The sequence below is a fragment of the Camelina sativa genome, chromosome 13 (genome assembly GCF_030686135.1).
Source record: "Camelina sativa cultivar CO46 ecotype springtype chromosome 13, ASM3068613v1".
Classification (NCBI taxonomy): Eukaryota; Viridiplantae; Streptophyta; class Magnoliopsida; order Brassicales; family Brassicaceae; genus Camelina; species Camelina sativa.
The window spans coordinates 8,327,489-8,348,654 of record NC_141892.1 but is presented as its reverse complement, the minus strand read 5'-3'; the positions used below and the strand labels follow the sequence as shown (position 1 = coordinate 8,348,654).

General features: G+C 36.3%; 6 protein-coding genes across 8 annotated transcripts; 2 read left to right on the top strand and 4 right to left on the bottom strand.

The window, feature by feature from the left end:
- Positions 1 to 705: 705 nt before the first annotated feature.
- On the top strand, positions 706 to 2,798 carry LOC104736103 (heptahelical transmembrane protein 1). The gene is made up of 3 exons (XM_010456031.3): positions 706 to 1,289; positions 1,387 to 1,462; positions 1,986 to 2,798. Exons 1-3 carry the CDS (start codon positions 985 to 987, stop codon positions 2,604 to 2,606), a joined length of 1,002 nt encoding a protein of 333 aa, XP_010454333.1. The 5' UTR covers positions 706 to 984; the 3' UTR covers positions 2,607 to 2,798.
- Positions 2,799 to 3,657: 859 nt separating this feature from the next.
- LOC104736101 (putative glycosyltransferase At5g20260) lies at positions 3,658 to 6,676 on the top strand. 2 transcript variants are annotated; one of them, XM_087482260.1, is made up of 4 exons: positions 3,658 to 3,957; positions 4,052 to 4,203; positions 5,347 to 5,701; positions 5,784 to 6,676. In XM_087482260.1, the coding sequence occupies exons 1-4, from the start codon at positions 3,685 to 3,687 to the stop codon at positions 6,447 to 6,449; spliced, it is 1,446 nt and encodes a 481-aa protein (XP_087338386.1). In that variant the 5' UTR covers positions 3,658 to 3,684; the 3' UTR covers positions 6,450 to 6,676. The 2 variants fall into 2 exon arrangements, with proteins under 2 accessions (XP_087338386.1, XP_087338387.1); XM_087482261.1 differs by having other exon boundaries at positions 3,697 to 3,957; positions 4,056 to 4,203.
- Positions 6,465 to 9,987, bottom strand: LOC104736102 (putative galactinol--sucrose galactosyltransferase 6). The gene is made up of 4 exons (XM_019234996.2): positions 9,187 to 9,987; positions 7,521 to 9,085; positions 7,293 to 7,427; positions 6,465 to 7,220 (listed from the first exon to the last, which is right to left on the bottom strand). Exons 1-4 carry the CDS (start codon positions 9,400 to 9,402, stop codon positions 6,620 to 6,622), a joined length of 2,517 nt encoding a protein of 838 aa, XP_019090541.1. The 5' UTR covers positions 9,403 to 9,987; the 3' UTR covers positions 6,465 to 6,619.
- Positions 9,988 to 12,953: 2,966 nt separating this feature from the next.
- On the bottom strand, positions 12,954 to 15,578 carry LOC104736099 (floral homeotic protein PISTILLATA). Its single transcript, XM_087482258.1, has 6 exons — positions 15,017 to 15,578; positions 13,966 to 14,027; positions 13,770 to 13,869; positions 13,637 to 13,666; positions 13,493 to 13,537; positions 12,954 to 13,358 (listed from the first exon to the last, which is right to left on the bottom strand). Exons 1-6 carry the CDS (start codon positions 15,269 to 15,271, stop codon positions 13,224 to 13,226), a joined length of 627 nt encoding a protein of 208 aa, XP_087338384.1. The 5' UTR covers positions 15,272 to 15,578; the 3' UTR covers positions 12,954 to 13,223.
- A 1,314-nt stretch (positions 15,579 to 16,892) lies between these two features.
- LOC104736098 (umecyanin) lies at positions 16,893 to 18,134 on the bottom strand. Its single transcript, XM_010456025.2, has 2 exons — positions 17,720 to 18,134; positions 16,893 to 17,480 (listed from the first exon to the last, which is right to left on the bottom strand). Exons 1-2 carry the CDS (start codon positions 17,895 to 17,897, stop codon positions 17,032 to 17,034), a joined length of 627 nt encoding a protein of 208 aa, XP_010454327.1. The 5' UTR covers positions 17,898 to 18,134; the 3' UTR covers positions 16,893 to 17,031.
- A 548-nt stretch (positions 18,135 to 18,682) lies between these two features.
- On the bottom strand, positions 18,683 to 21,114 carry LOC104736097 (uncharacterized). 2 transcript variants are annotated; one of them, XM_087482256.1, is made up of 9 exons: positions 20,968 to 21,114; positions 20,731 to 20,879; positions 20,554 to 20,609; positions 20,304 to 20,466; positions 20,134 to 20,222; positions 19,915 to 20,047; positions 19,726 to 19,818; positions 19,544 to 19,646; positions 18,683 to 19,237 (listed from the first exon to the last, which is right to left on the bottom strand). In XM_087482256.1, the coding sequence occupies exons 2-9, from the start codon at positions 20,863 to 20,865 to the stop codon at positions 18,831 to 18,833; spliced, it is 1,179 nt and encodes a 392-aa protein (XP_087338382.1). In that variant the 5' UTR covers positions 20,866 to 20,879; positions 20,968 to 21,114; the 3' UTR covers positions 18,683 to 18,830. The 2 variants fall into 2 exon arrangements, with proteins under 2 accessions (XP_087338382.1, XP_087338383.1); XM_087482257.1 differs by having other exon boundaries at positions 20,733 to 21,022.
- Between the last annotated feature and the right edge of the window lie 52 nt (positions 21,115 to 21,166).

The following is a 21,166-nucleotide window of genomic DNA, read 5'->3' as shown; positions in this document are numbered from 1 at the left end:
GCTAAAGTCCTTTTCTAGTGTTAACTCCTTGAAAATGACTAATTTTTTTTTTTTTTTTTTTGCAACATTTCATTAGAAGAAAGATTAATATCTTTTCAAATGATTTTGGCTTTTGTGGTCTTCCATTTTCCATATAACTCTTTTGGATGACTTGAAATTGTTGCATGTCTGTTTTTAGTATCATTATTTTTGTTGTCATCCACTTGATGGAAAAAGCTTTGACACCTCCTTTACCCCAATTATTTCATAACATGTTGTGAAAAAGTATGAATTTCTTAATTTGACAGTCATGATGTTAAAAAATTAAAATGCAAATTTTCTAACTCGTCTATTTAAAGTTACGTAAACCTTTACATCAAATTTTAGTTCACACAGAATTTAATGTTGATTGACGCATAGTAAAAGAGTACCTGTTTTTTACAAGAAAAGTATTACTACAAAGTACAAACGATCCGGTGGGTAAAATGGTATCATTCTTGTATAAGAGGTACAAGCCGGTAGTGAATTCTGAGTTGGTCGGTCTTAAAATCGTCTAAATTTACTCTATTTCGCATTCTAAAGATTTTGCATATCTCGAAAAGTAGTGTAAAACAAAGACACTTTTCTTGTAAAATAAAAAACTAAAAAATAAGAAAAACAAATTATTTTCTTCTTTTTTTTAAAAAAAAAGAAGAATTTATTGATAACCTAACTAACAACTAAAAGATGAAAACACGACACCAACTTCTACCTGCATACTAAAGTTTCGTCTTTAAATGTTGTAGCTGTTTCCTTACATTTTCCCATCTTCCTCTTATTTCTCTCTCTCCCTTCCCCCAAACTTAAATTCACATTTTAATTGTAACTTCAACAATAATCTTTTTTCTTTTCCCATTATATATTTAATCCTCTCATCTCATCTCAGATCTTGTCCTGGTACCATATCTTCTCTTGAGATCAAGAATTAAGCCTTCTTGTCTCAAGAATCGACATTCGAGAGCTCATATGGACCAAGATAGTCAGAAAGACAAAACGGAAACAGTTTCGTGCTGCAACAACAACAACAGCAAGAGCAAGATCGTGCCTGGAGAAGATCACGGTGGAGATGAGAGCAGCGGTACAAAGAGAAGGAAGAGGAGAAAATCGCCAAAAAAGACGATGAAACAACGTGGTTTAATGTCGTATTGTGAGCTACCGGACTACATGCAAGACAATGAATACATATTAAATTATTACAGAGCTGAATGGTCCATAAGAGATGCTTTCTACAGCGTCTTTAGTTTTCACAATGAGTCTCTCAACATTTGGACGTCAGTAACAAAATTTTCACTTTTAATTTCATTTTGTTTTTTCCTTTGGTTTAATTTTTGTTTGGTTTTTCTAATCATTTGTTTTTGTTTTGGACAGACATGTGATAGGTTTCATCTTATTTGTGGCACTAACCGTCGCCAATATTATTCATCATGATGGATTCTTCCCAGTGGTAAGTTGTCATTCAATCACCAATCATGTCTATTTCGTTTTTAATAACCTGATGTTCAGTCTGAGTTTCAATTTAACCCCTCGAGATCCAACAACTATGCTAGTTTCAGATTAGTCAAGTGGATGTGTCAAGTAGAAATAGATACCTAACTGATTCTGATTAAGATATTTTATTTTCCTAATTAATTATTTAGTACTGGGTTGTTATGATGATTATGAATAGAAATTCTTGGTATATTAGATATCAATTGAGGCATAAAAGATGAAATTAACATATCTATGTATCTAGAAATTATCACAGATTAAAATTTATAACTTTTTTTAATTTTGACATCGTTCTAACTTTTCTATGTACAGTATTCTAGCTAGTTCTTCTTTAGTATTTCCAAACAACTCATCAATAAAATGCCATACATATTATTTTATCATTATACCTAGTACATGTTTGTAAAATATTCAAACAAGTCAATGATTATATAGGCTTAATTATGATGGTATATATATATCCATGTTGATGATTATAGGATGCAAAGAGTCCAGGGAATGTTACAAGGTGGCCATTCTTCGTCTTCTTAGGAGGCTCAATATTTTGCCTACTCGCAAGCAGCATTTGCCACATCTTCTGTTGCCACTCCCAAGACCTTAACGTCTTGCTCCTACGCATAGACTATGCTGGTATCACCGCCATGATCATCACTTCCTTCTTCCCACCAATCTACTACGTCTTCCAGTGTACTCCTCGTTGGTACTTCATCTACCTCGCAGGCATCACTTCCATGGGAATCTTCACAATCATCACACTTTTCACCCCATCACTTTCCGCTCCCAAGTACAGAGCTTTTCGCGCTTTTCTCTTCGCCTCCATGGGGCTCTTTGGGATTGTCCCAGCTTCTCACGCGCTAGTGGTCAACTGGGGAAACCCGCAAAGGAACGTGACGCTACTGTACGAGTTGCTTATGGCAGTGTTCTATCTTGTTGGTACAGGGTTCTATGTAGGGAGAGTGCCGGAAAGGTTTAAACCAGGATGGTTTGATCGTGTGGGACATAGTCATCAGATCTTCCATGTGTTCGTTTTGTTGGGAGCTTTGTCTCACTATGCGGCTGCTCTCATGTTTTTGGACTGGCGTGACCACGTTGGTTGTTAAAACCATATGTGTAATTCTTTTATATAGTATTATTATTAATTTGTTTGTTTCGTACGTGCAGGTGAACAAAATTGTAATAACCCATTTGTTTTATATAATATTGAATTGTAATTTTACTTGTGCCAAGTCTGTTGAATATGCATGAATTTTCACAAGTCCATTTCTATATGAGAAGTTGATGGTAAAAACAAATCTTTGCCCTTCAATAATTTCTCTTTTGTATATGATTTACTTCAATTGTTTTTGCTTTCAATTATGTTCTCCAAAAGAACTCACCACTTTTAGAACGTTAAGCAAAATCATTTTGTTAACTGTAAAAGCAAACACAACAATAAAGACAAAAACTAGCTTTTTTGAAACTTTGGTGAGATGTAAACACAAGAGAAAATTTTGAGTTTTTGACCACAAATGTTCCTCAAAGCCTCCGTTGCCATCAGAGTATTCTCCTCTTTTCTAATTCCAAAAACTTCGATGAAAATACAAGTTTAGGTTTTACTTGGCGTGAATCAACTCTTCTTAACCCAAATGTGATGTTATTGTTAAATTGTTTCAACATTCATAAATTGACCAAACATCTCAACTAAATTTTATATCGGTTTACGCTTAACCAACTTAAATTTGAAATTACCTGCCTCAAACCGGTTATAGCAGTTTGGGGAGAACCGGGCGATTTGATAACGGAGACAAAAGGTTTTCGTTTTTCTTCGTCCAACCGGATCCGAATTGACCCTAAAATTAAGCATGCCATGAACGAGCGACGGTGCCAAACCCAAACACGGAGGCTATGAAAATTGAAAATTAACTTTAGATTTGGCCGGTAAGCATTTTTACAAAGCAATAAATACAAAATTAATGTTATTAGCTTCTCAATTACTCTATTAGTCGTCGGTTTCCTTCCCTAGTATTATTTGTTTCCATTTCTCCTATAATACTTTACCTTTAATGGTTTTATTTGGGAGCCTTTTAATTGACTTGGATTCTCTACTTTAATAATTTATGTAGAGTTATAGAAAAATATATATATTTTTTTTAAAACAACTCATATCTTCTTCCTCTAATACATAAATACAATCCCCAAATGTGTCACTTTGCCCAAGAAACTAGAAAACAAAATATGATACAATCAAATTTTGTTAATATGAAGTTCTCCCTAGCTCCAACTCTTGTTCTTCTTGTCCTTCTCCTCTTTTATCAACATCACTCATCATCTCCAAACCTAAACGCAAACGTTCTCTCTTCATTCGTCGATGCTACGTCCATCGTCGCCCCGTCTCCTTCATCGTCCATGTCCATGGAGTTTAGTATCGCCTCATCAAACTTCACCTTAATTTCGAGTCCTCAACCTCAAAATGTATGTTTCCACTAATCTCTAACTGTATCATATCATTCACTTAATTAAGCGGTGGATTTTTTTGAATTAATGTATTATCATTTGTTGTGATAAGAAAGGAAAGGAGAGGAACAGAATCGAGGAAGATTTAGCGAAATCAAGAGCGGCCATACGTGAAGCCGTGATGTTGAAGAATTTTTCATCGGACAAGAAAGAAGCTTTTATTCCTCGTGGAGCCGTTTACAGAAACGCTTACGCATTTCATCAGTGAGTTTCTGTTTCCTTTGTCATCCGTTTTCTCCAATTTTTGTTCCTTCATTTTTTTTCACTTTTTAAAGTTACTTTACATGCTAGTATGAAATAATTCATAAGATTTTTGCCTAAAATAAATAAATAATAATATGACAATTAACTTGAGCTATAGACTGAAAAAAAGATCCAACTGTATCTATGTATGTGCTAATGATCATCATATCACATATGTGCTAATGATTTTTTTCATTTTTTTTTTTGAACAAAGATGTGCTAATGATATATATGAGAATTTTCATTTATAAAGCTATAGTTTGCTCCTTCAATCTATTATTTGGGTTGCCAAGGATAAATTTAAAATTTACAATAATTTTCAATCAAATTACATTTCTTGTTTAAATACTAGTATAAACTATTTTTTTCAAAAATTAATCCTTTCATAATTGAAATATTCAAAAAGTACGTATAAATTCGTTTTGCTTGAATTATTTACTCGTTTGCTTTGGGAAAGGAAGCGAGGTATAATTCTAATTCTTCCTCGTCCCTTAGTTCTCATCGTCTCGTTAAACTCGACTAATTTAAGTATTCATACTTCTTTTCTTTTCATTTTTTTTTGTTTTTTACTTCAACATACATTGCTTTTCTTATAGTATTACACACAAACTAACCTGCGTATAGTGAATACACAAATGAATATTTCTCAAAAATCTTAACGCAAATTGTACCTTTAAAAAGAATTGCGTAAACTGTATGATATTTTAAAAAGATGTAAAGTTTATTTAATTGTTAAATATAGTCAACGTGTCTATGAAATACTATGCACAATGGTATGCGGGTAAAGGAGAAACGTAGCACCTACTTAAAGCCCTGCTTTGGTAATTGTAGTCACAGCTCTCTGTTATCTTCGAATTACAACCTTTGTTCCTACTTTTTATTGACTTTTTAAAATTATAACCTTTTGCACGTTTTACAAATAAAATTGTTATTCACAATTAGTTTTGGTTATGTTGTGTTTTACTGTGTTTATGAATTATGATTGAACACTAATTTCAAATAGACATGAAACCATACTGTTACATGCATGAAAATTCAATATATTGTCAGATATCGATTTCAACCTAATTAAGCCAACAACATTTTTGCTTATAAATTGAGCAGAAGCCATATAGAGATGGAGAAGAAATTCAAAGTGTGGGTGTACAGAGAAGGTGAGACACCTTTAGTACATATGGGTTCAATGAACAACATATACAGCATTGAAGGCCAATTCGTGGACGAGATCGAGAGAGGCATGAGCCCGTTCGCGGCTAGCCACCCCGAGGAGGCTCACGCTTTCCTCCTCCCTGTCAGCATCGCCAACGTTGTTCATTACTTATACCGCCCACTTGTTACCTACTCGAGGGAACAACTTCACAAAGTTTTTCTTGACTATGTCAATGTTGTGGCTCACAAGTATCCTTATTGGAACAGAAGCCTCGGAGCCGACCATTTCTTCGTTTCTTGCCATGACTGGGTTTGTTTTGTTTCTGGAACCGTACTTATTTTTGTAATTTTGATACTAAAACTGTAACATTTTCAAGACGCGCGTGTTGCAGGCACCAGACGTCTCAGGAGCGAACCCGGAGCTGTTGAAAAACATGATAAGAGTTCTCTGCAACGCCAACACATCAGAAGGTTTTAAACCCCAACGAGACGTCTCAATCCCGGAGATCAACATCCCCAGTGGAAAGCTGGGACCACCTCAGTTATCCAACTCTTCCGGCCATGACCGACCCATCCTTGCTTTCTTCGCAGGCGGCTCACACGGCTATATCCGCAAGATTCTACTGCAGCATTGGAAAGACAAAGACGAGGAGGTCCAAGTCCACGAGTACTTGTCTAAAAACAAAGATTACTTCAAGCTCATGTCCAAGGCAAGGTTTTGTCTCTGTCCTAGTGGCTACGAAGTAGCTAGCCCTCGAGTTGTTGCAGCTATTAACTTAGGCTGCGTCCCTGTCATCATCTCTGATCACTACGCCTTGCCCTTCTCAGACGTTCTTGATTGGACTAAGTTCACCATTCATGTTCCCTCTGAGAAGATCCCTGAGATAAAAACCATACTAAAGAACGTGTCTTGGAGACGCTACAGGGTCTTGCAGAGAAGGGTTTTGCAGGTCCAGAGACATTTCGTGCTCAACAGACCTTCACAACCGTTTGACATGCTTCAAATGCTTCTTCACTCTGTTTGGTTGAGAAGACTTAACGTGAGGTTGCCTTTGTGATTCTACATATTCTGGTTTTTGGGGGATGAATATTGGTATAGAACAAGAACGTGAACAGTACAACATCGAAAGCAGCTACAACAATAACCAAAAGTTTGCATATAATAAATTACTTAAAACAGTTTTAAGACTGTTTCTGTATAATGAATTGTTTATGTTTAAATCACTCTTCATAACTCTAGTTCGATCACATGTAATCGTTTGGTCTCTATAGGCATCTTGTCCAACTCAAAGGTAACCAAACCAGAGGAGGAATCATACTCAAACGCGATCTCATTTGACTCAAGAACGCATCTCTTAGGCTTCACCGATGAGTAAGATCCGAATTTACCGCATCCCTTAACTTCCATTACCACTTTCTTCTTCTCAACTTCATATCTTAGTCCTTCGATAGCTCCTCCCGAATTATACATGTTTACAAGACCGATTGGGGCAAAAGATACACCATCAACCAGATGACAAATGGGGCTCACCGTGAAGATCTCGTGCTCGCTGATTCTGAGAGAGATTGGAAGAGACACATTGTATGGCATAACGCAGAGTTCACCTCTGCTCTGGGAGTAAACAGCACATTCTCCATTCCAGGTTGTTGGATCAGTGGAGGCCTCAGATATTAAATGCACATCACGACCACGAAAGGAGCCAGTGATGCTATCAGTTTTTGTCTGGTGGAAGATGTTTTTCTTTTCTGTGCTGCTCCAAGCTGCTCCTTGACAGTTATAGACGCCAAGAACTCCAGTGTACTTGTTCATGTTCCATATCTTTAGCAAGCTGAAACCAAAACAAGACTCAGTAAAGAAAATGAGCAATCAAAAATGTGAATAATTTGTCTTTATAGCTTACCTGACACCATCACGAGTAGGATCTGCGAACAAACAATCACGGGTTGGTCTACCAGGTAATCGACAACGAAGGATTGATCCATCAGGCAACACAAGCTTTCTTAGAAGCTCAAAGTTGTGCTTTCCAGGAGCATCACTACTCACCAAGAAAAGAAACATGTATCGATGTAAGTTTACAATTCAATAAACAAGAGCAAGTATAGATATAGTAAGGTTCCATGATCCACACCTGACATAGATAGGTCCACCACTGATGGCCCTAGCAGAGGCATGGTACTCTGCAGCAGGGTGCACGGAATGGAACATGTCCCAGTCAGGCTGCATAAACTCTCCCAAAAACACACTGTTATAAGCAACAGAGGCTATGTGGATGGTGTGAGACACCGGATCTCGTGGGTAGAAATCATCCGATGCTCTAATCACCGCAGCTTGCTTCGAGCAGTATAGAGCATCCGTATTGTGACTCATACAAGCAATACATCCATTATCAGGGAAGTTCTTTGCAACAGAGGCGTCAAGAGCTTGATGAAACTGCCGCGTTAACTCAACCCTACCACCTAACCCACCACCCAAAGTCTCCAATATACACTGCACATCAACCTTCACACCGTCCACACCAGCATCAGCCAAGTAACTATGAAGCTCGTTGTAAAACTTATACACCTTCTTAGGGTTAACCAAACCCAACCCTTGAAGCGTCATCACATCAGTCTTCCACGTCGGGTCATTCTCCACCACACCTTCTGTAGCATTCGGATACTTCATCACAGATCCGTACTCTCCCCCGGGTCTAACCCCGCCCCAGTAACCCGTTATCGCGTGCCACACGTAAACATATTTCAAACCATGTTTCTCTTTAGCTATCTTGACAATGTTCTCAATCCCAACTTTGGGATCATCCTTCTTCTGAAACTTAGCGTTCTCCTTGATCCCGGTCAACCGAAACACCGGCGACTCTGTCTTCTCTTCGACGGTGTCATCACTCGCAACGGACTGCCACCCGTCGTCGATAATGACAAACTTCGGCGGCGTTCCACCGGCGGCTAGAGATTCAAGACCAGCCTCGACGCCTTCTTGAGTCACTTCTTGATAAAACGCGTCCCAAGTACACCACCCGAAGTAGTCAACGATCCCTGGAAGCTTCTTATCGTGACGCTGACGGAAACTATTCAAATGCGACTTAACGGTGCGAATAGCGTCCGTGATCGTCTGAAACGGATCCGTGCCGGCGTGAATATACAGAGAGTGAGTAAACGACGACCGTTTAGTGTCGGCGTCACCGCTCTCCAAACAGAGCTCAACCTCGTCGGTAACGTTTCCTTGAAGACACGAACGGAAAGATCCATCGATTAACGGCAAGAAGACGGTGTAAAGCTTCTGGTTACTCTCGACGCCGTCAGCTCCGTCAGGCTCGAGGTGAGATCCACCGTTGTTCTCGACCAATAAGAACTGCGTCTCGTAAGGGATGTCTCGGCCCATTTCGCCCATTCTCTGGGCCATCCACCAGAGCTTAAACCGAAAACAAGACATAAACCGGGAATCGCGTAACGTACCGATCGGTACGATGTATTTGCTCTGTGCTTTGTCGAACACCGCTCCGAGGAAGACTCCTTCGACCGGTCCAGCCTCCGATGCTGACGTCGTGATGACATTGTTTGGTAAACCGATTAAAATCGTTCGGTTTTTGATGATTAGATTCCCATTGGAGATACGAACCGCCGGTTTAATCGTCATATCTTCTTCTTCTTCTTCTTCTCTGTACCTTGTCTTGAACGACGATGCTGCCTCGTTTCTCTGTGATAATAATAATAATAATAAATCACAAATTTTAGAGATCGAGAGTTTATGTAATCTCCCATGGATAAAGAGATCTGAAGAAGAAAGAGAAGTAGTACCTTATATGAACAAAACTGAAACGCACGAGTAGATGAACAACAATGCCTGAAACGAATACGAAAGTGTGATGGGAGAGGAGTGTGAGGTTTGGATTTGAAAGAAAGAGAAGAAGAAGAAGAGGATAATGGAGTTGGAGATGTGAGAGAGTAGTTGATCAGAAGAGGATGAACCCTTTTTATACGGTAGATTCCATTGTAGCAAGTCTGTGACGCCATTTTTATTTTTGTTGTTGCTCTGTTTCTTCCTTGTTTTGGGAAATCGTGTGAATGAAATATTTTTACGAGTTTCAGGGAAATCTTTTTTAACTCTTTTTATCCGATTCCAAAGGTCTAATTACATACATTTATAAAATTTATTAGTAGTACTATTGTCAAAAAAAAAAAAAAAAAATTATTAGTAGTATATAGTAATTAATAAATATTTCTTTTTTCGATTTTACATTTTAAGTACTTTTCTTTTGACACGTCTTGTGTTTCTTGTGATTGTTTCTTTCTTATCGTGCAAGAACTGCAAGTAATCTCTTTTTTTTTTTCATAAATCTTACCACATGATAATACTATTCAATTTTCAAATATTTACAGAAAGCTTTCATGTTAAAAAGCTTGAGGGATGAAAATATCAATTTTTAGCGTAAGGTTGGGTCAAAACGAAATCGAGAAACCCAAATATTTTTCTTGTTTTGTTGGTGACAGATGATACAAAGATAGAATGATATTATAGTTGACCGTTGACAAGTAAAAAAAAAAAGGGAGGATGAGTTTGCCACGTAGGATAATAAGGTTTCTATTGGCACGCGCGGCGTGTTGGTTCGATATTTTTAAAGATATTTTATTATGTTTTTAAGGATTCAAAAAAGATATATTTCCACGACTTTATTACGTGTCATCGTGTCACCGGATAATAATAGGCTCTTATATCTTATCACGAGACGTAATTATTGTATTATTTTTCTTCAACCTACCAAAAATCTAAAATTATAAATTTTCTTGTATCTTGTAACCAAAAATATGACTATTGACAAATAGTCGTCTTCTGTAATGGTTTTTATTGCTTTTTTTTTTTTTATCCCAAATACTTTGTAAACTTTCCTGTTGCATGGTATTTTTCTGTACTTCCAATATTTCCTATTCTCTCATATATAGTACTATTAAATGTAAATGATTATATATGTTACAAATACCATGTCAAGTAACTATGAAGCTCATTGTAGAACTTATGTTAATGTCCCTTGGTTATTAGTTTATGTAATTTGAGAATATAATTTAAGAATATGAAAATAGACTGACATCAACAGATCAACTTGTTCGCCCAGAATATGAAAATAGAAAATTTGTAAAATCGAAAGGGTGCAAATAGACAGGAATCTTCATACAAGTGGCTAAATTATCTTCGCTGATCTCAACTTGCTTCAACCAGATATCGATCATTGTGCGGTGCCACCAAGTCCCCTGATTTTTTTTTCTCTCATTTTATAAAATTAAAACTTATTAAAAAAAAGAGATAGATAGAGAGTACTTCACGAAACTCGAATAATTTGATGTTTTCTGTCGTTTTTATTGTCTCTTTGTTCGCTGTATTTATTATAATTACTAGTAATAATTTACAGAAAACGAAATATTCGGAGATGCATGATTCGCTCGCAACGGGTGATTTGGATCGGAAAGTGATTGGGAGAAAGCAAATCCACTTGTTGGTATTTTTTTTCTTACGAGCGAACAAAAAGTTTAGAGAGTTTTGTCTTAACTGGACCCAATGGGTTTGTTTATCCGTCCATGTTGTACATCTTACATTAGTTGGCGGATAAGGTTTTGTCAGATATTATTTTGGTCGATTACCCATATATTATCGCGATAACGAACAAAAATATCATCTCCAACTACTCATGTAGTCGTCACTGGGATATTAAGAAGTACTCACCGACCATCGCTATTTGGCGACTTCTATATCTCCACCTTTTTGTCAGTCCTCCATCCGGTCTCAAGTCTGTATCCAACATTTAGTCGGCGATTTTTTTTTTTGAATGGTATTAGGGACGACATTACTAATTTACTATTGTATAACACTTTCACGCGGTTTCACCTATACCATTTTTTAATTGTACTAGGTAGGTGGCCGTGCTATGCGCGGGTTGTTGTTTTCATTTGTGCTGTTAATTTTTTTTGTTTTGTATTTTTGTCTTTTAACATTTATTTATAGGATGTTTTGTGTAAATTTTTAAATTATGTGTGTTTAATAGCAGTCGCCTCAACCAATGTTTCATACTCTGCAATAGATGTTTGAAGAATAGTAGAATACCAATTCCTTCTTCTCGACAACCGCAGAAATAACAATATCAAACACCTTCTTTTCAACCGCAATAGTTCCACATAGAGCAGTTGCAACAACAACAACTACTAATAAAAACACTCAAATACAAAATTACATCATCTAAAGAAATATGTATAATCCACTTGAAAATAATAAGCAATAGTCCTCACAAAAACAAACAAACTTCACTAACCAACATCTCGTCTCAATATTTTTAGGCCCTAGGTGAACTAAATTTTTGAAACCTCTTTCACAGTTTTTTTTGTGCCCTTTGTTCAAAGGTTTTTTTTTCTGAATTTTGGAGTGGACCCTTGGATTTTGCCCCTCCCGCCACCCCCTTGAGCCGGGCCAACATCGAGAGGCTTTTGAAAAGATTTGTGAGATTTTTGTGTTATGTTATTAATTTAACTTTAGATTGAAAAAGTGAGGTTGATTCTAATATGCGATAAGGCTACATGCATACACCCTAATCATAAACCCTAAAGAACCTCAACGGTAACATACCATAGCAATTTTCAACCCAATCGCATCATATCCAATATTCTGGATCGAGCTATTGTACTAAGAGTTGCTACACTAAAATATCAGACAAAAATGTAGGAAATGATAATGAATCAATACAATACAGACCACACACAAAAAACTTACAAACAACAAATGGTCAAAGATACACTTAAAAGATCAGGCATGTCAGAATTGAGGGTACCTTGAAGACGGGTCCAAATCCATCTTCGCCAAGTTTGTGAGTTGGGTGAAAATCTTTGATCGCGGAAACTAACTTTAAAAGAGACATATTTGGTTTTGCTTCTACTCAAATTACTTCCGTCTCAAAAACTTCTTCTTTAGTTTTGTGATAGAAAATTGATTTGAAATTGGAACATCAAAGAGAGATATTCAAAGAAGAGAGAAAGAGGAGATGAGAGAGAGAGAGCCTAATTCTCCAAATGTATTACATTTCTACTTCAGGTGAAAATGGTGGCAAATCAATTACAATTACGCTCTTGTTTGAGACAATTATAAAGGATATGTTGGTGGTGATACACGAAATGTCTGTTACAACGTGAACACATCAGCCGCTACTCTCTTTCTCTCTCTATGGGTTGAGGAAGAAAAGCTTATGGTGTGAAGAAGAAGAAGAGGGAGACTTTTTACTTTTTTTGATTTGGTGTGTCAGAGACTTACGAACAAAGAGAAAATGACGTGAAACCGAAAATAATTAACATTCAAAAATTTGAGTTGTATTAATTGTTATATTTTGATTAGCTAGCTATTTTAAATTAGGTGTCAGATGTGGTATGCTGAGGGAGAGAATTAGCCAACTTTCATATTATAGATTCCAACTTAGATTAAATAAATGATGGTTTTAACACATTATAGTACGTAGTACATGTGTAACAAATATTCAGAAGCCAATTACAACTTTAAAATATTTTTTTCTTCATTAATATCAATTCATAAATAGCTGAACAAGGAATAATTAATTAGTTAACACACACACACATGCAGTTAGTTCCAAACGTTTAAGCACACCATACAAACCAATACATATAGCTAGGTCATATAATTAAGCAAACAACACACATATAGCATAATTAAGTACAACAAGTCCGACTCCGATAGAGTATAGACGATGTGGCTCGAGATTAATACAACACACAGATACATAATGACACATTAAAAGGACCACGGAAATTATAAATCTTGATGATGAGATTATAAATCTCGATGATCAATCGATGACCAAGGACATAATCTTTTCCTGAAGATTTGGCTGGATCGGCTGCACTCTATATCCAAATTGCCCATCATGATCTCTCATCATCATTCCTCTTGCGTTGCTAGCTATAGCCATCTCCTGTTGTTGCTGCAATTTCCAAAATGCCATATATATATATATATATATATATATATCCATATTTCTCAAAACACAAACATACGTACTAATAGTTTCAAACCAAATATCATACGCAAAAGCCTTATATTAATTTACATACGTACCAGCTGGAAATGGAGTTGCCGATTCTCCTCTACAATCATCTTCTCCTGTACAAAAAAAAAAAAAAAAAAAAGATGTAATCATTTATACATATTTCAGTCCGAAAGCTAAGTAGTAAACAATATGAATTGTTATATTATGCTCACAGTTCTTCTCTTTGTCATGACGATCTCCGACTGTGACAATTAAGCAGACCAAATAAGAGTTAAATGTTTGAATGTATTTATACATATATACATGTGTATGAATGAATGAACGTAGAGATCTATGTACACATGCCTGGTGGTCTCGGACTTTGTCGAGGCCGTGTTCAATGGCGTGCTCTACAGCCATCAGGTTTTTTAAGTTGAGAGACTGTATGTCTTCCCCCTTCAAATGCCTGTATTCACAATTTATATTCAGTACTTAGCAAGATTACTTCTATCAAGATACCTCCGTAAAGATATGGCACTGTACTGAAGGGTGATCGACTGACCTGAGCTCCAGTTGTAAGCTATCGTTCTCTTTTTTTATCCTATCAATCTCATTGCTGAGGTTCTGGAGACCAATGTTATTCAGCATATATATATGTATTAGATGAGCATTTAGTAGATTTTAAGAATTTACATCACAGAAAAAAAAAAAAAAAACTTGTCTATATGCTAAACAAATTTAAGAAACAGATCTGATTAATAATGAAAAGTCTCGTCTCTCTCTGTTCATGTTTCATGCAGAACATATAGAACAGTAACACACATATATATATTGACATCTTTCTATGCATACACATAAATGGTATACAGCCCTCTGTATGCTTATTACTCTATAGAGATATATCTCATTTGTTAGAGCTTAACCTATGATTGTCAGAATTAATATAATAATATCTGAATTAAAATTAATTTTTAATTATCGAAAGTATATTTTCCCAGTTTTCAATTAGTTTTGAAAGTCACGCACAATGTAAAATCAGTAAACTGTTCAAATATTCTCATTTATATCACATCCCAGATTTTCTCTCAATAACCTAAAAATTGAATCTAACTCGTTTAAATGTTTAATATATGAAAACACAGTTGGTGTAATACATGATTAGATGTACTCTAGATCTGTAGTATATATTGAAGATCTTACAAATAAAGCACGAACAAAAGAAAAGAATAACTTCCATGTTTTGTGGTTCCATGTCTTGTGGAGTACAAGAAAATCAATGAAGAAGTTTGGAAGGCTACACACACAAAGAAACCTTTGTAGATCTGCATCTAGGGTTCGAGGTTTTTCTCCTTTGACATATTTTTAGGAAAAGAAAATTAAATAACTCATTTCATGATGATATATTATATCTAGCTCAGAATATTTGTTTTTGAGACAAAACACTAGCTAATAGTAGATCTGCATCTAGGGTTAAAAATTCAAGGGTCTTTTGACATGTTTTTGGCAAAGAAATAGAAAACCCATTTCATGATTTTGGCCATGGAATATTATTTGAGACAAATAAACTATAGATTATAAAGAGAGAGAGAGAGATAGAGAGAGAGAGCTAGTACCTCATGCTTAGCATCCCATAGTTTCTTGCCAGATAACTTCTGATATTGGTCCAGCATAGCACCAAGATCCATGGAAGGACAGCAATAATCAGTCATCTTACCATTACTCGCAAAGATTATGAGAGCAACTTTTGCATCGCAAAGAACTGTGATCTCTTTAGCCTTCTTGACCAACCCAGTCCTCCTCTTTGAGAACGTCACCACCCTGTTGTTTGGGTTTTCTATCCTCTTTATCTCTATCTTTCCTCTACCCATCTTTCTCTCTCTCTCTCTCTCTCAGTACTCTTTCTCAATTTTAGGGTTTTGGTATGAAATTGTTAAGATGTGGAGGAGAGGATATGTGGTTTATATGAAGAACAAGAAGAGGAGCATTGGCTTTAAAGCAACATTGATGAGAGAGAGAGAGAGAGAGATAAATGTTTGATTAATCTTGAGAGGTGAAGAGAGACTTTGACAGTTTGGGATTGAAAACAAAGCTACTTTCTTAATGGCACAGTCATGGAAGGCTTGTTTTTGTTTCTCTTATTACACATAGTCATAGCCAACTCTATTCTCTCTTATTTTTTACACTACCAAAAATATTTTCTTTAAAAAAAATGAAGTAACATAATAAAATAAATTTAAAAGAAAATTAGCTAATTTGCTTAATGAACACTCTTTGCATGTGATTGATGTTTATTTGCTTTCATTTGATTTGATTATCTGTCTTTCTCTTGATAGATTAAAGTGTCGCTTGATTAACCTATGGTCTCTTCCATACAATGTTTTCTTCAATGAACTGTAGATTGAGATTAGTTTGAGAAAAAACTATTATTATATGTCTAAAAATATCAAATATTAATTACATATGAAATGTGATCAAACTTTGCTTTACACTTATATATATAATTAGATTTGAGATTTAAAAGAGTTCCGATGGGTATTCAGTGACAAAATCAAAAGTACAATTGTGTGACATCATATAATTAATAATTAAGCTACTATAAAATCATTCTGCACATAAACTTCTCATTTCGTCTATCTAGAAATTGAATTAACCCGTCAACCAACAAAATTAAATTAAATTAGCACCGGAGTTTTGAATCTTTTTATAGTTTTAAACCAACAAGATCTCTCTGTAGATTTTAGAACCACCTTTATTTTTCTACAGGTTCTTACTTTGGTAAAGCCAAGACTTGCTATTTCAGGAACTCTATGTCATATATAGGTCTTATCGAATATCGTAGCTACACTATAAAAATCAAACAACTTAAATTATTGAAAAAAAAAAAGGAACAGTGTAATTGCCGAAGACTTTGGTATAACCACTGGAACTTATCATGCTTACACATTATATTAAGGGGAAAATGACATGCATCATGTTGTTGAAAACAAAACAAGCTAAGTGTTTTGACCAAAACAAAGACTACAAAACAACTAAACAAGTGTATGGTTTTTCTAAATTCACGTCAATCAGACACGTGTCGAATTATTGTGGAAGTTTGTGGTCGTATGTCGTACTTACTACTTAGAACGTACGGACATACTATATTAAAACTGTGAATATAGGTGAGAAACGTCTCCCTAGCTACACCGAAACAAAAACACCATATTGGTATTGAATTAGATTAACATATGTGTCTTTATATATTTCTAACTTCGGTTCATGTTTGGGATTAATTCGTGAGTGATTTAAGTATTGTGAAGGCAAATTTTGTCTGAGATCATACATGAAAACTAGACAAACTGGATCAAAAAGATGGAAAAGTTTTATGAAATGTGGTAATAATATATAGAAGTCATCTCAATGATGTGGAAAACCACTTCTTCTTTTTTTTTTTTTTTGGCAACAGAATAATCACATATCGAACTCATACTAATCACAGAGTATAAGACGTTTATATAATGACTTGAAAACAAGTCTTTATTCTCTCAAAAAGAATAAAAATACGTACATGACTGTAATAGAATTAAGGAGAGTATAAGGTATAAAACAAACACATATTGATTAACTAAAAAGTTTCAAGTGTGTGAACTCAAAAGAGAGCAACAACAGCGGAAACAAAAGCGACCAAGAAAGTAGCACCTCCTAAAGAAGAAGCGGCGGCATTTCCAGCAGCTGGAGTAGTGGTGGTTCCGCTAGAGCCGGAAGGTGTTGTGGTCCCGCCAGCAGTGGGGGGAGTGGTGGCTCCTCCGGCACCTGGGGTTGCCCCAGCTGGTGCAGGAGAAGCACCGCCACGAGCACCTGGAGCTGGAGTAACACCTCCTCCTGTAGCACCAGCAGCAACTACATTGATAGAGAGTTTTTGACCAAAGCGGCAATGGTCACTGACGGTGCAGATAAAGTATTGTGGTCCAGTGGTGTTTAGCCTGATTTTGACCGGAGGAACGGTCATGACGCTTGTGGGTTTCTCTTTGTCGCAGTTATCATATGCATCTTTTGTTACAACTGCCACATCGTGCCTTTCAGGAGCGAAATTAAATTCTGTAATAAAAATATCAAAAAGTTATAATATCATTAGTTTTTTAACAAACTATGATCTCTTGCGCGTAGCCAATGATTGAATATACACTATCAACATCAGTCGGTGGAAACTTAATTGATCTTTTTTTTTTATGTAGTTCAAATATGCTCAAAATTATATATATAGAACCAAAGAAGTAACATCACCGACATGATCGGAAAAATCGACAGTTACAGAAACAAAGAAATAGAAAACTCACCGAGCTCGTCGCCTACTTTGAAAGTTTTACCGGCCGCCCAGGTAGTATAGAAGTCGAGGTCCATAGGTCTCGTCCACTCGGTATCACCACCAACATCGTGGTCCTCCGTCTCAGCGAATACAGCAACGGCAGCAAAAGCCAAAACCAAAAACGTAACCGTTTTGAAAACTCCGGCCATTTTGTTTTTTTTTTTTTGTGTTGAAAGGACTCAGGTCACCCCTTTAATCGTTTCTTGGTCGATTTAAACTATATCTGTATGTCGTCTCTTTAAAAAATTTTAAATGACCCTTTTGATTTTTGTGTGTGTTTGTAATGGTTTCAAAAAAGTCTTGCAAACTATTTATAGGACAATAAAGGAGAGGTTGTTCACAAGGGGTCAATTACGAAAGATACGCGAAGACGCGTTACGTGGTGTGTCTTTGAATTATTCAACTTTAGATTTTATCCCTTTTGGTCAGTCAATCTTTGCCTGCTAAGGTTTTTTTTTTTTGTCCACAATTGTTATTTTTAGCGCGTGTTAAAAAAAATAGTCCATAATAAAATTTTAATCAAGTTAAAAAAAAAACGTGATTAAATTATTAGCCTTCGATATTTTAGTGTTCACATTAAAAATAAAATTCTAATAATAACAGTTAACACGGTGGTGGTAAAGGGCATCGTTGAATAGTAAGGATACTAATAATGTTTGAAAGAAACAAGAGAGTTAAATGTCAATGGATATGGCTGAACTATTAGGTACGTGTTAATGTACGTCGACATCTAGCCATCTAGGCAATTTGTTATACATGGATAACATTTAAGAAATTTCTAGGGTCGATATTGTCAATGAACGATCCCTCTTTCTTTGCGTGGGTCCGTTGGCACCAACTCTGGTCGTGCTCAATAAAAATCAACCCAAAAGAATTACGAATGCGGTCATAAACCGAAACCAAAAGGGGTCAAAGTCGCGTCAGACTTGTTGAGTTTTGAAAAATTGGCCAAAAACCGATCAAGGACCAAAGTGATTGATTAATCCGATTCTAAGAAGGGCCTATAAGCAGTGTGAGATTGGTTATTTCTGTTTCAAGAGTAAAACAAAAGCCTAACCAATCCAAAGACACATGATCAAGATTCAAGAACCTTCTTGCTCTAAACAAGAATCACTGTCTGAAACTTGTTTTCTTGGACAAGTTCTTACATTATGTCCCTTTTTCTTGCAGAACCCACAAGCATAGCCTCCTCTGACTTTACCAACACCATCTTCCTCAGAATCGCCAACACGGCCACTGAGTTTCACTCTGGTCAGTTTCTGGCATGTTCTGCTGTTGTGACCGCTCTCACCGCATATTCCACATTTGTGATACCTTGTGGAAATGCCTTTAGTGACCTTTGGTTTCGACTTAGGACAGGTTCTTCGGTTATGACCTTTATCACCGCAAAGCCTACATCTAATTCTTTTGTCCGCATCAGTGCCCAGTTCTGGACAGTAATGGCTTCTATGGCCTTCCTGTCCGCATTTCTTGCAGTAAAATTTAATTCCTGAAACAACACAAAATGAATTTTTACCATTTCCTGGCTTGCACTTGCACAAGAAACTGTCACCATAAAAGGAAAATCAAAACCTATATATATCTACAGTTTCTCTCTGAAACAACATGGTATCTCACATTAACAGTGTAAGCGCCAATGATATCCAAAGATATATACTATTGCTACCTTAAGTAACAAAGTCTCAACCTAATTCGTACCACATTAATTAGAGAATGTAAGCAGAGAAAGTTGCAGAACGAAAAAGAGTACTAAACTGAGCTAAACTCTGAATTTCTACTAAGAACTGATATTTACCTTTCATGGATAAGCTTCTCTGTTCTCGGTTTTCGGGGTTACCGAAGAAAGATTTCATAGATTCTGATGCATGCTTTCTAGCAGCTGGTGTTCCTTTAGCTTTCTAGAGCACAAATAACACTAAGCAGATTCAAGTAAACAAAACCAAAAGTTGCAAAACAAAAATGGAATTTATGACAGACCTTAATTGCAGCTACCCTTTGAGCATGAAGGACAGGATCACGATGTATAATCTTCATTCGCTTACTAAAAAGTCCAGTCTTGGCATTGAGACTCTATAATAAAACCATATTTAGACTTGACTATAACAATACACCATGGATAGGGTATGATGATTTCATGAAGAGGAGGAATACATGAATAAGACTAACTTTAAGAGATCGGCTGATCTTTTGTCCAACTTCAGGAGTCGGTGACTGGTAAATCCGCTTCGATTTTCTCCTTTTACTGAACTTTATATCTAGATTATCAACCTCATCATCCTCCTTTACTCTAAATGGAGAACTGTGGCAGAAAAAGAAAAAGAGAGAAGAGATTTAGTAGTCAAAGAATGAACAAAAATGAGATTTAGTAGTCTAGAATAACATTACCTGGATCTAGCTTTCTCCCAAGGTCGTTCATCGATGGATTCTTCCCATATGACACAATCTCCCAAACATCTGAGACAAGTCATTATGCCCTACACAAAATTTTAGAGCAAAGTTCAATAACATTGTAACGCAAGAGTTTGAAGTCTCTCACAAAACGCTTTTTGAAGTACCTTTCCTTTGCATTGAGGGCAGTCCAATCTAGACCTATCGATTCCGCAATTTGAGCATGAAGTATAACCTCTTCCTCTACAAGTTGGACATGGAAGCTCTCTAATGTACTGACCGTTTGGACCAAACCATGACCTTGGTTCGCGGGAATCACCAGATATGATCCTGAATAAACCAACCATCACCAAATTGATCGTATTCTCACAAGAGACCTTACGGGTGAATTCACTTTCAAGTGTTGGAAACTCTTACCTGGGCTTGAAATCAACACCAAACAGTTCCTCTGAAGGATCATAACCTATCTGTCGCTGTTCAAAGCAGGGCATAAAAAAAAGGAAAAATCCCATCAATGTGAGTACAAAGAGTGGAGAATGGTATACGATTTGTAAGAGATAGACATAGGTAGTAGTAGTAGTAGTGATATAATACACTGTTTGTCTGGAAGATGAAACTGAACCATCGTTGTTGTCCGAAGAAGAAGAAGAAACCGCGCGAGGAAAGAAGGCGAATTTTGAGTTGGGATTGAGTAGAAATAGAGATCGGGTGTTCTTCTTTCTGTTCCATTGTGGCTGAGAAACCTGAAATCTAGCATGAATCGAGCACATGAGGAGATAACAAACCCCCTGTGGTTAAAAAAACTTATCAAGGAAGATCAGTAACACCCACCACACACACACACACACACACACACACGAGCGTTCGTCTGGGCAAAGAGAATCTTTCTTTAACTTGCTGTGCCTTCGAAATTGTGGCTAATACGCGGGGACGATACTTACGTGGCACATGTTTTTTCCACTCTCTCTAATTGAACCCAGAGAGTTGCAAAATTTAAACACATGATTCTATATAATCGACCTTTTTAATT

Bases quoted from the DNA above. Each gene is read 5' to 3' on its own strand.
- LOC104736097 (XM_087482257.1), bottom strand. From the start codon at position 20,906: ATGTGCTCGATTCATGCTAGATTTCAGGTTTCTCAGCCACAATGGAAC. The intron at 20,610-20,732 runs GTGTATTATATC...TGCTTTGAACAG, and splicing joins TTTCATCTTCCAGACAAACA to CGACAGATAGGTTATGATCC. The intron at 19,647-19,725 runs GTCTGTCATAAA...TTTGTGCTCTAG, and splicing joins AAAGGGTAGCTGCAATTAAG to AAAGCTAAAGGAACACCAGC.
- LOC104736102 (XM_019234996.2), bottom strand. From the start codon at position 9,402: ATGGCGTCACAGACTTGCTACAATGGAATCTACCGTATAAAAAGGGTT. The intron at 9,086-9,186 runs GTACTACTTCTC...TTATTATCACAG, and splicing joins TTCAGTTTTGTTCATATAAG to AGAAACGAGGCAGCATCGTC. The intron at 7,428-7,520 runs GTGTGGATCATG...CTTGGTGAGTAG, and splicing joins GGTGGACCTATCTATGTCAG to TGATGCTCCTGGAAAGCACA.
- LOC104736098 (XM_010456025.2), bottom strand. From the start codon at position 17,897: ATGGCCGGAGTTTTCAAAACGGTTACGTTTTTGGTTTTGGCTTTTGCT. The intron at 17,481-17,719 runs GTGAGTTTTCTA...TTTTTATTACAG, and splicing joins CAAAGTAGGCGACGAGCTCG to AATTTAATTTCGCTCCTGAA.
- LOC104736103 (XM_010456031.3), top strand. From the start codon at position 985: ATGGACCAAGATAGTCAGAAAGACAAAACGGAAACAGTTTCGTGCTGC. The intron at 1,290-1,386 runs GTCAGTAACAAA...TGTTTTGGACAG, and splicing joins GAGTCTCTCAACATTTGGAC to ACATGTGATAGGTTTCATCT. The intron at 1,463-1,985 runs GTAAGTTGTCAT...TGATGATTATAG, and splicing joins ATGATGGATTCTTCCCAGTG to GATGCAAAGAGTCCAGGGAA.
- LOC104736101 (XM_087482260.1), top strand. From the start codon at position 3,685: ATGTGTCACTTTGCCCAAGAAACTAGAAAACAAAATATGATACAATCA. The intron at 3,958-4,051 runs GTATGTTTCCAC...TGTTGTGATAAG, and splicing joins CGAGTCCTCAACCTCAAAAT to AAAGGAAAGGAGAGGAACAG. The intron at 4,204-5,346 runs GTGAGTTTCTGT...TAAATTGAGCAG, and splicing joins AACGCTTACGCATTTCATCA to AAGCCATATAGAGATGGAGA.
- LOC104736099 (XM_087482258.1), bottom strand. From the start codon at position 15,271: ATGGGTAGAGGAAAGATAGAGATAAAGAGGATAGAAAACCCAAACAAC. The intron at 13,667-13,769 runs GCATGTGTACAT...TAATTGTCACAG, and splicing joins ACAAAGTCCGAGACCACCAG to TCGGAGATCGTCATGACAAA. The intron at 13,359-13,492 runs GTACGTATGTAA...TGGAAATTGCAG, and splicing joins GGCAACTCCATTTCCAGCTG to CAACAACAGGAGATGGCTAT.